Source organism: Pygoscelis adeliae, unplaced genomic scaffold (genome assembly GCF_000699105.1).
Source record: "Pygoscelis adeliae isolate BGI_AS28 unplaced genomic scaffold, ASM69910v1 Scaffold241, whole genome shotgun sequence".
Taxonomy (NCBI): domain Eukaryota; kingdom Metazoa; phylum Chordata; class Aves; order Sphenisciformes; family Spheniscidae; genus Pygoscelis; species Pygoscelis adeliae.
The window spans coordinates 1,957,302-1,969,801 of record NW_008824056.1 but is presented as its reverse complement, the minus strand read 5'-3'; the positions used below and the strand labels follow the sequence as shown (position 1 = coordinate 1,969,801).

At 36.9% G+C, this 12,500-nt stretch overlaps 1 protein-coding gene across 2 annotated transcripts in view; it reads left to right on the top strand.

Moving 5' to 3' along the window:
* RSRC1 (arginine/serine-rich coiled-coil 1) overlaps positions 1 to 12,500 on the top strand; it is a 172,675-nt gene that overhangs the window by 79,789 nt on the left and 80,386 nt on the right. For both annotated transcript variants that reach the window (XM_009333931.1, XM_009333930.1), the window contains exon 5: positions 7,537 to 7,588. In XM_009333931.1, the coding sequence (XP_009332206.1) occupies positions 7,537 to 7,588 (52 nt within the window). The remainder of the gene's footprint in view (positions 1 to 7,536; positions 7,589 to 12,500) is intronic.

Sequence of the window (12,500 nt, the reverse complement as noted above, 5' to 3'; positions counted from 1 at the left end):
ATTGCCCTTTCCTAGTTAGTATGATGCTGATGGTGGCTTCTTTTTTTTTTTTTGTATGGAAGTGCCAAAAGCATCTGTGTGTTTGATGGACAGATATTGCTATTATTCCATCGTTTACATGATTTTTCTCCACTTACAATGAATGTATATCATGCTTTGATAATTGTATAGGTCTGACAACATTTAAGATCAAAATTTTTGTTACGCTCCATTCTATTTCAATGCTGTAATGGAACATGGTAGTAATTTGCATTAAACCGTAGCTAGTATCTGTTGATGGGAGGTCCATAAAAAGTATGAAATTCTTAGGAAATGGAGTATGAACTGTTTCTTGAGCTTAAAATGCTTTCTGTTCCTGCTCAGGCTATTTATCTAATGTAAGAAAATACCAGGGATTTTGCAATGAAAAAAGACTTCTGCTTATTAGTATCTGTAGTTGTCTACTGTGCTTCTTGGAGACTGTAAACTGCCTGACAATTCCTCAGACTTTTTTTTCCCTTTTCTTTCCCCAATTTCATCCTCCACAGTAGTAGCAGTATAAAAGTGCTATGTCAATATAATATAATTGTGTGTTTCATTTTTAGCTGCTGAACACTTTCATACAGCTAATGTATCAGCTGGATAGTTGTAAAAACATTCTCCTTTCTCCATTATATATAATAGAAAGATAGTTCTGGGCAGGAAGCAAACTGGGAAAAATCTTACTTGTTTGTAAAGTGAACAGAATCAGTACCATCTCTTACTGGGTACGTTTTCCCAATTTATACACTTCCACAGTTTCTCAAACATTCAGTTTCTTTGGAACAGGTAGGTCTATATTAGGTCAGGACACTGGTCCTACCATACCCTATATCCAAGTGTATTACTGGTTGATGGTATCAGAGAAGAAACACTGTCGTGGTTTAACGTTAATGTCTAATTCGGTGTTTGTCCTGGTTTCGGCAGGGATAGAATTAGACATAAATATCATTTTAACATCCGATCATTCAAGCTGATTTATGTCTGAAAATGTAGGAGTTTAATTCAAATAATGCCGGATATGCTTATTATGTTTCTATGATATTAATTCATATTACAAATTCTTCTCTGGGATTATTTTTTTTAATGTGAAAAAATGTTCCCTGTCAATTTTGAATTTCCCACCCTCAAATTTATTCTGTTTGCTTTGGCTCATGTAAGATGATGATGATTACAAGTTCTCAATCTCCTTTGGTGTGTGTTTGTTTGTTTGTTTGGGTTTTTTATATTGTATGCTCCTGTGAGATATTCTCTAATACAAAGACGTTCTTTATTTTCAGTTTCTTTGATTATTTAAAAAAAAAAAAATCTCCTAATGAGGAATAAATAACTGAAAAGAAATCCAACCATTCCTATGCTAAACAAACATGTCACATAATCTTTTCCATAATTTGATCAAACTCCATTTAAAAGATGGCTGGGGTTAGTGTTCTTTGTTGCTCTTTTCCTGTTGAGATAGATTTACTAGAATTGGGATGTATCCTATTTCAGGTGAAGGCAGGCCACTGACTTACAGAATATATTAAAATGAAATTATATATCTATCCCCTTTGTTTAATTTTTGTCATTTCTTCCTTGTCTTTTCTCATTACTGATATACACTGAGGTCTCCTTTTAGCTGTCCACAGTGCTGCTAAACTGTTTTTTCCTGAATTGATACTGTTCTTTGAGACCTCAGTGAGGTAGATGAGAAGTTCTCCCCAGTGTGCATTACTCTGTATTTATCAGCATTACATTTTATCCCATTCTGTGCTGCTATTATCACTTGATCTGGTTAAGCCTGTCGTTCTCCTGTACCCCTAAATACTGTATTTACCTGTAAATGTGATGGAATGCCATCATTCAACGTCTTCCCCAGATCCCTACCGAAGCTGTAAAACCAGTCTGCATTTTGATACAGACTAAGTAGAAATTGCTAATAACCTGTGAGAAATGGTCTTTTGTTATTTTGTGGCTTGATTATCATCATACATCCATGCGTGTGGCTGCCTACCACCTGCAATCTAGAGTCTGAAATTATTTAGGTTTTGCAGGTAAGAAGACTGCATTCCCAGGCTTTTCCTGAACTGCGGGAAGAGTTGATTAGCTTCAATGTTGTTATTTTTTTTCTGTACAATTCCTCTTGTTTTGAGTGAAAAGCAAGCCTGAGAAGAATGTACAAACAGAATCACTTGATAAAGCCGCTAGAAGAGTCATGGTTGCAGTAACGCTGGGAGATTTCTCTTATATTCTCAGCCTTGTCAACTTTTCTTTTTCTGGAGTTCATTGCAAACTACATTTGCTTTAGGTTTCTGACCCACTTTGGAAGCATTCCCAGTAGTTTTGGATAGCTGTCTCTTCAGTCAACTAGGAAACTTATGTTTTGTTCTTTCTTTTTCTTGTTACACTTTTTCTTAAACTTTTTTTGAGCTCGTCAGGCATTGGGAAGGGCTAGATAAATGTCCCCAGGAAACTGATGATAGGCTGGGAAGATGGATTTGAGCTTTCAAAATCATATATAAGGTTACTTAATTAGCATTTATTTGCCGAGTCCTTTGGGTATTGTTTTGATTTTGTTTTTTTTTAAACTGGGATTTTACTGTATACATTTGCGTCAAGAGCAATTTGAACCTGGGGAAATCTGTATTTGACATAACTACAATTCATATTCTATCTTCTATTGCAATGTGTGGTTGTGCTAATATCACCCCCAAAATATGAGCAGGAACATACTATATTGCCACTGTTATAACGGCATTTGGCCATAAGGCTGTGAGTCATCTTCAGGAAGAAACCTGGACACAAGCCTTTTCTTCAGGGACAGGCGGAGAAGTAACATTAAGGCATTTCAATTGGTATAAACAAACTAGCTTGCAAAGTTAGATCTATAGCGTCATAGTTTTCTAATGTAATATAATGCCTGTAGGAAATTCTGGTTTTATCAGTAAGTGGAAAATCTTTTTAAATTACAAACTTGACTATTTTTGTTAAATTTGATATCCTACATTCTCTCTGCAAGTAGGACATTGAATTATAATTTCAGGCAGCACGTGTATCTAAGACAGCTAAGGAATGTTGATCATGTTTGCTGTGGGAAGCGTGGCACTTAGGGGCTGTCACTCATCTCTGTTAGTAGAGATGTAGTGGCCTTAAGGACCACTTAAGGTTTTGTCTTTATCAAATGCACAGGTAAAACGTTTGTGTAAAAAAACAAACAAAAAAACCCCAACCCCAAACAAACAAAAAAACCCCCACAAAAATCAATCACTATCACACTAAGGTTTGTTAGGCTTTTATAGAGATGAATCAGAGAGAAAAGTCCTGTAGTTAAATTATACGCAACCAACATCATTAGTGATAAATAGGATGAATTGAACATGTCCAGTTTTAGCAGAAGCAATAAACATCAGTGACATTCTATATGAAACTTCCATATTCATAAAAATTAGGTAAGAGAGCATTGCAACTCGAAATACTTCAGCGTCATTAACTGCTTGAATCTTGTGATAATGTAATGTTTTCCAATCTTGACAAGAGCCACATGCACTATTTAACAATATTCACAGTCGTTAGTTCAAATGGAAGTTCAGACTCTCTTTTTAAGCTTAATTGTTCTCAAAATTTTTCCTCAATTTTCTGGTTCATTTTTACTTTAATATTGTTTTCCTCAGTCAAAAATTCTTATCATGCATCACAAGTAGCAGGAAGATTTTAAAAAATAAGATCTAACAGCTGAATTGAAGCGTTTGTTTCAAACCTGTTAACTATTTTGGTAAAATTTAAAAAGCTGAATCCCCCTTACAATTGAATATTTTGAAAGCAAAACATTACACTGATGGCATGTCCGAAGCTGTCCGTCAAGCACATCACTTGCTCCCTGTAGCTACTAGTGGCAAGCAACTTGTGTGTGGGTTTTTTTACACAATAAGCACTAATTTTAAAGTTATGAGACACTGATTTTAGTGCAGTTTTAATAAAAAACATACTATTTATGAAAGCAATACCGATGTAATGCAGTAGACATACTGCAAGGAAATAAAAGAAGGATGTGCCACATCTTCCTAAAAAAGCTTGCATTAAAAATTGAATACATATAATCAAATTTTTGCATGAGGTGTCCATGTGATTAATAATTGTTATTAACATTTCTGTTTTATGGTATCCTGTAGAATACCATAGTTTTCTAAAGCATAATTCCAGTGTGTTACCAGACACTTTTTGACATATGTAAAATTCATCGTTAGGGATGCTTGACACGCCTCATGTTGTTCTAGGATATGCCTGTTAGGGAATTCCTTTCCTGCTTTTACAGTTAGTTGTCACCTTCATCAGTTGGTACTATAAATACTTGGTTCTATTTATTTATTTATTTTTACACTGTTTTGAATTCTTTTCCTTCTGTGTTATGCTTAAGACCTTAAGGAAAGTATGAGGGTTTATTTTGCAACTTGCGCTAGACATCACTCTGATAATGTTTCCTACACCAATCATTTCAGCATTTTTAAGTTTCCTGAGGGCCTTTCTGAATTTTGTCATTTAATGGTCTTCTAAATCAATACTAACCTCCAGTAGTCTGTCTTTCTCACACATTGCTAACAGCTTGTTTGGGGGTCTAATTGTGATTTTTCAGATGAATTCATCTTTGTCCATTTTCTCAGAGCGTTGGCCTCATCCACCAGTTGGACAAATGCTTTCTGGAGCCAAGCTAGTAACCTTTATTTAAGAACTCTTCATCCATTCGTTGTTCAGGGCATATCGATTGATAATAGAAAGGCTTCTATACCAAGTTCTCCTGTGGGTATACCAATGTCCATGAAGCAACTGGGTATCAGTTAGTGCTAGGGCTGTGGTCAGGGCAAAAGGGAAGATGCCTGCAAAGCAACTGCGTGTGCAGTTTCCAATGGGATATTTCTGAGTAAAAGAAGAATTATAGTCTTGCCTACCTTATACCAACAGGCTACATTCATACCTACATGAGAGGAGTGCGAAAAGGCATTTTGAGGTGTGTGGAGCATATCAGAGCAGGGGGACCAGTTGTGTCGGTATTGGTGGAGCTTCATGGTTAGTGCTGGGAGGTATCACTTGTACTGCTGCTTGTTGCTTTCCCTTTTCCTCCATCTGGAGCCTGGTTTAATATTTGCTCTTTCACGGAATTATTGTTGGTATGGTGGTGCTAGATGTTGCTGCTTTAGGCTTCGAATATGGAAATAACATCAGTGAAATAATGTCAGTGAAACATCTTTCTCCCATCTGTAGTGCTAAACAGACTGTTCCACGTCCAAAAAGACATCCTTTTATTTGAGAGACCTAGGCATTTTTGTCAAATATCTAACTGGATAACTGCTGTAAGAATAGAAAATTATCTCTCTTAAGACAGCCACTCCCATAGCATTTGAGACACACTGGAGTCCTATAGAAAACAGCCGCTTTAGAAATGCATTGGCTCATGCTGCTGGCTGTGTTGGGCAGCCCGCAGGAGTGAGTCACAGCCTGGGAGGATGCTCGTGCAAACTGCTCAGGCTGTGGGGATGCACTGTGGCCCAGTCAGAGTGGTGGATCAGTTAAGTTAATCAAACAGTTTATTATAGAATGGACAAAACAAATATAAGAAACTGATTTAATGTACTGTAAGCGTTACTGGATGCCAGAACCCAACTGATGGGTGGGGTTGCACAAACACTTGGACTGTTCATGTGAAGATGTGAGTGCAGGTAGTATTTTTACACCAAACTCTCTTCCTTCTCTGCTAAATTGTGCTGCAATATTTTGCCATACTAAAGTAATGCTGGAGATTTTTTTCTTTTATATCTAAAGTTGTCATAGGAATGGAAAAACCACAAACCCAAGTACAGCTTTTCTGAAACTTAGTAAGTTGGGCAAGTTTGTTCTGGAAGGAAAGCAGATCCTTTCTTCCTCTGCTTTCTTTCCTCTAGTAATGTATTTAATATGCCAAAACATATTGTAATAATTAGTTTATTGCAAGAGGAAGAAATTTGAAGATATTTTTACAATAAATTTCAAGATTTTTCTTGCTGCCACCAAGATTAGTGGTCAACACTAATGGTAGCATTGGTGTCGTAGTTATAGTAATAAATTTTGCCCAATAATTTTGGGTTTGTGCAAACAGCTACCAAAATTCTAACCTAAAAAATATTAGACCTTTATACAACTAAAATCTGGATCTTCATTTAAATTTCCTTTTTCAGGAATTAATCTGTGGATTAATGTAACATCTTTCATATTGCATGCTAATGAAAGGAGCAGTCTGTAAATTCTTGTAGTAGAATTTGAATTGTTCTTTGCCATCAGTTAGCCTCTCTTAATAGGTGCAGACATAATGTAAAACAAAGGATTAATAAATAAATAAAAAGAAATAACCCCCCCAAAACCAGAAAATGGTTTTCTCATTAATTAGTAGAAGAATCTGTGTGCTTCTGCACACAGTATTAGATATTCAAACTAGAAACTTTCTAAGCTCTCATCCTCTCAAATTATGACAGTGCATTTTTCAGAATACAAGGCCATTTTATGTAGATTATATTTTATAGTAATACGATATCAGTTGTGCTGTAATCTGTGATATCATGCACAATGCAATCTGAGATGTCTTTGGTTGAAAGAGATTTTGAGAATAGCTAACTCTTCTGCCCTACAGTTGGGACATTCACAGCGAAGAGCTTTGCCTGATTACCTTAATTAATATTTATATGGCTAATGGGGTGAAACTGGAAGGGTGTAAACTTAGACCAGTTATCAGAAAAAATGTTCCAGTAGTGATATCTGCCTAGAAGAGTTTTCAAAACTGAACAATGACACCAAAAGTTCCTGTCATGTTTTGGGTTTAGTGCAGAGCAGAAACCTCCCAAACTTTTCAGATGCTTACAGAAATAATCAACTTCTGAACTCCATGACAAATGTGGTTTGTGTATAAATTTAACTGTGAAAACGTTTGAGTGGCTTCAAAATTAGAGGGATGGCAAGCACATTGGACACAGTAAAACATCACTTGGAATAATTAGCATAGTGGGTACACAGCCAACAATATGTTCCTCAACCCAACAGATGTGAAGAAATACCTTGAGGAGAGGAAAAAATCAAAACAGATAACAGAAGAAGTGTGAAAAACTCACCATATTAATCATATTAAACCCAGATTTGAGAATGCTTGTGTAGCCATGTATTTCTGTGTAATGGGGTCACCAAGGAGCCGGGGAGGATTTGCTGTTGGAGGACTGAGAAAGGAGCTGGAGGTGGGCTTCAGCCTGGCCGTGGCTGTGGGTGCTCAGGTTGGTCAGGGTGCCACAGCGCTACCTAACTGGGATTGTATTTTCTGTCAATTCTGAAAATTTACCTGATAGTTTCTAACTCAAATATGATAGTACTTATTTCAGTCTGGAAGTTTCTTTGGATGGCGTGTAGCACTGAGTCACTTGCAGAGGTGAGAGCTCACTGCTGGTGATGGCAGTGCCGTAGTTGGTAACATGTGACCTTGTGTGTTGAATGTGTGGTTATGAAGATTTATAAATCCTCTCTTTTCAGACTCCTGCTGACCAAGCGAAAGCTAGATTACAGCTGGTTCTTGAGGCAGCTGGTAAGTGTTGCTATTATAAGTAAAATTATATTCTTCAAAAATGTATTTAACTTTTGTAATATTGGAAAAATGAAACCTATCAAGATAGTAATTTTATCCTTTTATGTTTGGTGAATGCTAAGTCCCTTTCTCTATAGCTCACTTCAATTTCTGGTTAAGATGAAACTGGTGTGCATCATCACTGGCACTTAATATATCCCTTTAAGGAGATAAAAATAAGTAATTTTTGTTTGCTGTTGGAGGACCAGCACTCAGACTTCATGTGTTTGTCCTCTTGCTGCTGCTGCTACTGAGATTTCATTCTGTGCTCTCAAAAATTTGGGTTTGTTTCTTTATTTTTTAGCACTGAACTGAATTAGTGCATGTATATATTTATACTTATTTATTTGAAGTGGTAGCAGAAATATGTAGCAAGCTTTCTGTCCTGGTTTCAGCAGGGATAGAGTTAATTTCCTTCCTAGTAGCTGGTACAGTGCTGTGTTTTGGATTTAGGATGGGAACAATGTTGATAACACATTGATGTTTTCAGTTGTTGCTAGGTAGTGTTTATACTAGTCAAGGACTTTCCAACTTCCCATGCTCTACCGACTGAGAAGGCTGGAGGGGCACAAGAAGCTGGGAGGGGGCACAGCCAGGACAGCTGACCCCAGCTGGCCAAAGGGACATTCCATACCATGTGACATTCCATACCATGTGACATCATGCTCAGTATATAAAAGCTGGGGGAAGAAGAAGGAAGGGGGGAATGTTTGGAGTAGTGCTGTTTGTCTTCCCAAGTCACCGTTACACGTGAGGGAGCCCTGCTTTCCTGGAGACAGCTGAACATCTGCCTGCCGATGGGAAGTAGTGAATTAATTCCTTTGTTTTGCTTTGCTTGCGTGCGTGACTGTTGCTCTACCTATTAAACTGTTTTTATCTCAACCCACGAGTTTTCTCACTTTTACCCTTCCGATTCTCTCCCCCATCCCACTGGTGGGGGGGTGAGCGAGCGGCTGCGTGGTGCTCAGTTGCCAACTGGGGTTAAACCACGACACTTTCCAAAAGGCTCAGATCAAGAGGCTGATCTACATACCTAGTTCCCTACAGAGAGAAACATTCCTATTTAGTCTAGCACTACTAAGAAGAAAGGCCAAGATGCATATCTTGGTAACTATTTTTAATTTTGGAACCTTTAATTTCGGTAAAAATTTGAGAAATCCTATAGTTTCATGGCAGATCTAAAACTTTAAGGAAATTGTTGTCCTATTGTACCAAAGATGAGAAGATCATTCCTTCTATCCTGCCTTCTTTGCAACTGTTGTACCTACATCCACGTTAAAGCTCAGAGATGTAGATCTTCCCAAATGGACAGGAGTTCCACTTCTTTGTTTTTTTGTTTTGTTTTTTACTAATCCAATAGTGTTCAATACACAGCTTTGACATGCACCTCTTAGGTTTTCCCCTGTAGAAGTTGCTGTGGATTTGACCTGTGGTGTAACTTAGACCGAGGTCCGTTTTGCTCCTTGCCACCTTGCAGGTCACCGGCCCTCATGGTGGCATGGTGTGGCAGGACACCCTGCTTTTCGCTGGGTTTGATGCAGAGGTTTTTGTCCTCTCTTCACCCAGTTTCCAAATGGTTATTTAGAAGGGCTGCATCAGTTTTGATGCACTTACACTATGTGTGAAAACATTACCCAAGAACCTTACGCTGTAGTAGGATTATGGTAATGATAATAAATTTATAAATGAATAATGATAATGAGATATACTGGATGTTCTTTGGGTGCTTTCATTTGTCTTCAGATTATTAAAATAACAATTTAATGCTCTAAAGTGGTAGTCTGTGTTAAGGTTTGTAATCCTAATTAATTTCTATATCTTATTTTAATTTTACCATTAAAACTTTGTCAGTTTGTCACATAAAAAGGCAAATTTTCAGTATTTCATATGCATTCTAATAAATACATATTTTTCTTTAGTTAATCTTTCAACTCTCATATATGCGTTTCTAACTTATAAACAGTAATTTCCAAGAAACACCATTTTTTATTTTCCCCCCCTTATGGAAACCTTCTGGTTTAAGGAATACTCATCTTCTCACATTGCTGTGTGGTAAACACCCCCCCCCCCCCAAAAAAATGCATCTAGCCTTTTGTATTGTATAGCTTCAAATGCATTCATTGTTCTCCATACCTTTTAATAAATCTTTAAAGCATATAATTATAAAATAGATGTGACAGCGCTGACCTAAAAAAGCACAATTTGTGTATACCACTCACATCCATCACACCTCATTTTTTAATTTAACACCTGGGAAATTTATAAAAGATACCTATGTGCTGTATATCATCATGACCTGGGTCCCAAAAATTTCCAAAAACATGTAAAAGGTCTATGACGTTAAATTTAAAAATTCACAATTGAAGTCTGAAACTTAGATTGAAGCTGCAGGCTGTTCATAAATAACTCAAGAAAGTTAATCTGTTTGTTTCTCTTACCATTCAAATACAGAAAGAAGTTCTTTCCTGGCTTTATTTAAGTGTTGGTAAGCTCAGGCATTTATGAGATCATCCCCCCACCTTCTTCCCCCAGTCCTGTATTCAATCAATTAAATTGACTTTTTATTAAATTGGTGTGAGAGGAGTGTTGGAAATGTTAATAATGTTGTTTCAATATCTTTTTGTGTGTTTACTCATGGCAAAATGAGCACTTTTTTCACCTTTAAGTTTAAAAAAATAAAAATAAATCTTTGTTAGACCATTACTGAGCAGCTTTTCAAGGACTTCACAATCAACAGGTTAATCGTTGTTGCTGTTGTGGCATGATGTTGTATGATTTAATTGAATATAATGTAAATTTAAATCTGTACTTTAGTAGTGATGAACAAAGCTGTTGTTTGCGTATGTAGTGCTCGATACAGGATCCATCCCAAACTTGTGAATTAACTGGTAGGATATCTGGCTGTGCACATTATAGGAATTGCTCCAATCCCACTAAGTGCGGAAAAAAGCTGTGCTTTATTCAAAATGTATTACCTACATTTTAATGGTTGTTAATGACCCTGTACTTCTCTATGGTTTGGACAAACAAAACAGTCTTACCTTCTGCAGCTGCTCAAAGTTACCAAGTGTTGGAGAGGTGTTTGGGCATGTCCTGTTGTTGTTCATCTCTAGTGACATGCTAGTACGTTGGCATTTCCATTCCCCTTTCCCTGCCATTTCCATGTTGTTAATAGCCGATCTCCCACGATAATCTAACATTTTCTTATATTGTCTGGATTCAAATATATTTGCTCACTTCATTCTGAAGATTTCCCTATCTTTCTATACTTCGAAAGACTTAACCTAGAGAAAATTCACTTTGCTTACTTAGCAAATTTTTTTGTTCTTAATATACTGGAAATGCCTTTGGATAAACAAAACACAAATATAGCAAACGGTACCTAACTGTGTAGGGGGACAACATATATTAAATGTTAATGTGCATAAACTGGAGCTAGTTCGTCTATAATATACCAGTGTTTGCGATAAGAGCAGTCTGACTTTAAATTCAAGCTGATGATGGGTTTCGAAGTTTGCTTACAGCCTTTCCCAGCAATACATTTGTCTAATACTTGAGTTTATAATTTGCTATTCACCATAACATCATGATGTTTCAAATTTAATTTCTTTATTTTACTATCTAAATTTCCCTTTTGTTTAGCCCCATCAAATGGTCTAAATTCCAATGTATCCTTCATCAGTGCTGCTACCATAGATTAAAGCAGTATATTGAAAAAGGGAAGAGAGACTGGGACGTATGTTTGTTGTGTACACGTGGAAAAACTGAATGGGCGTGCTATTGGACATTCACTTTGAGAAAAGAAACTGCCTGTAAGTAATGATACATCTTTGCAACATGTCCCTGCTGAGCTGGAGAAGTTAATTTTATCACATTTGTCTGTGCTGGAAATTGTATTAGAATGTACCTTTAATGACTTATGTTGACTAATTAAGCACAGATAAGGAGTGGCGGCAGTTAACTGCCATCGGCTGGCACTGTGTTGGGAATACTGCCCCACCGGCGCTGCCTGCCCTCTCCTCCAGCCTGTGTGTGAATACCAAGAGTCATGCCGCGTGAGCTTGTTTAGGAGCAATTCTTTATCGTTGATAACTGTTGCATTTGAAACTTCTACGTATGTAGAATTCAGGGAAGACTGTTTTGATGTCAGGGTTTATGTTCAGGTGCTTCCTCCAAATTTGGCTTAGGAACAAATACATATTTGTATGCAATATACGTGCATATATTTTAAGTTGCTTTGTCAGAGTTCGGGATGTCTGAGGATATTTTGTTCAAATTTAAAAGCAGGAATTCCCAACCTTTCTCCAAGCATAGGAAATGTCAGTCCAAGAGCTGGTTGCGCTCTGTTCATGTGAGTTAGGCTAGTAAAACAGCTAACCCTGCTTTCATGCCAACTACTGTAGACAATGGCATTAGCTACAGACAAGAGGCACTTTATAAGGGGCGTGATTTCCAAAAGAATTTAGGTACAAAAAGGTTTAGATAGTCCTTGTTTCGCTTTGTTTTTCTTCTGATGTTTCAGTGAAGTATTTACATGTTAGAGTTGTCTTCTCAATCTGAAGATGTTTGTGTGTATAATTTTTTGCTTTACATCAACCTATTGACATGGAAATTATGTGGCTTTATCCCTGTGGCTTTTTAAGCAAGAGAAAGTGATATATTGAAATACACTAATAATGTTACGGATTTACAGAATATAGGTTTGAAAGTGCTTTCAGTATGTCAGCTTGTATGTACTAGTCCTGTACTAGTACAATGGCCATAGTTTAAAAAAGTTAATTCTACGTTATTGTGTTCCCTTCACTCTTCACTGCTTTCTTCATCACCAGAGATGCTTGATTTTAGGGAAGGTAGGTCCAATGGCCAACTGATC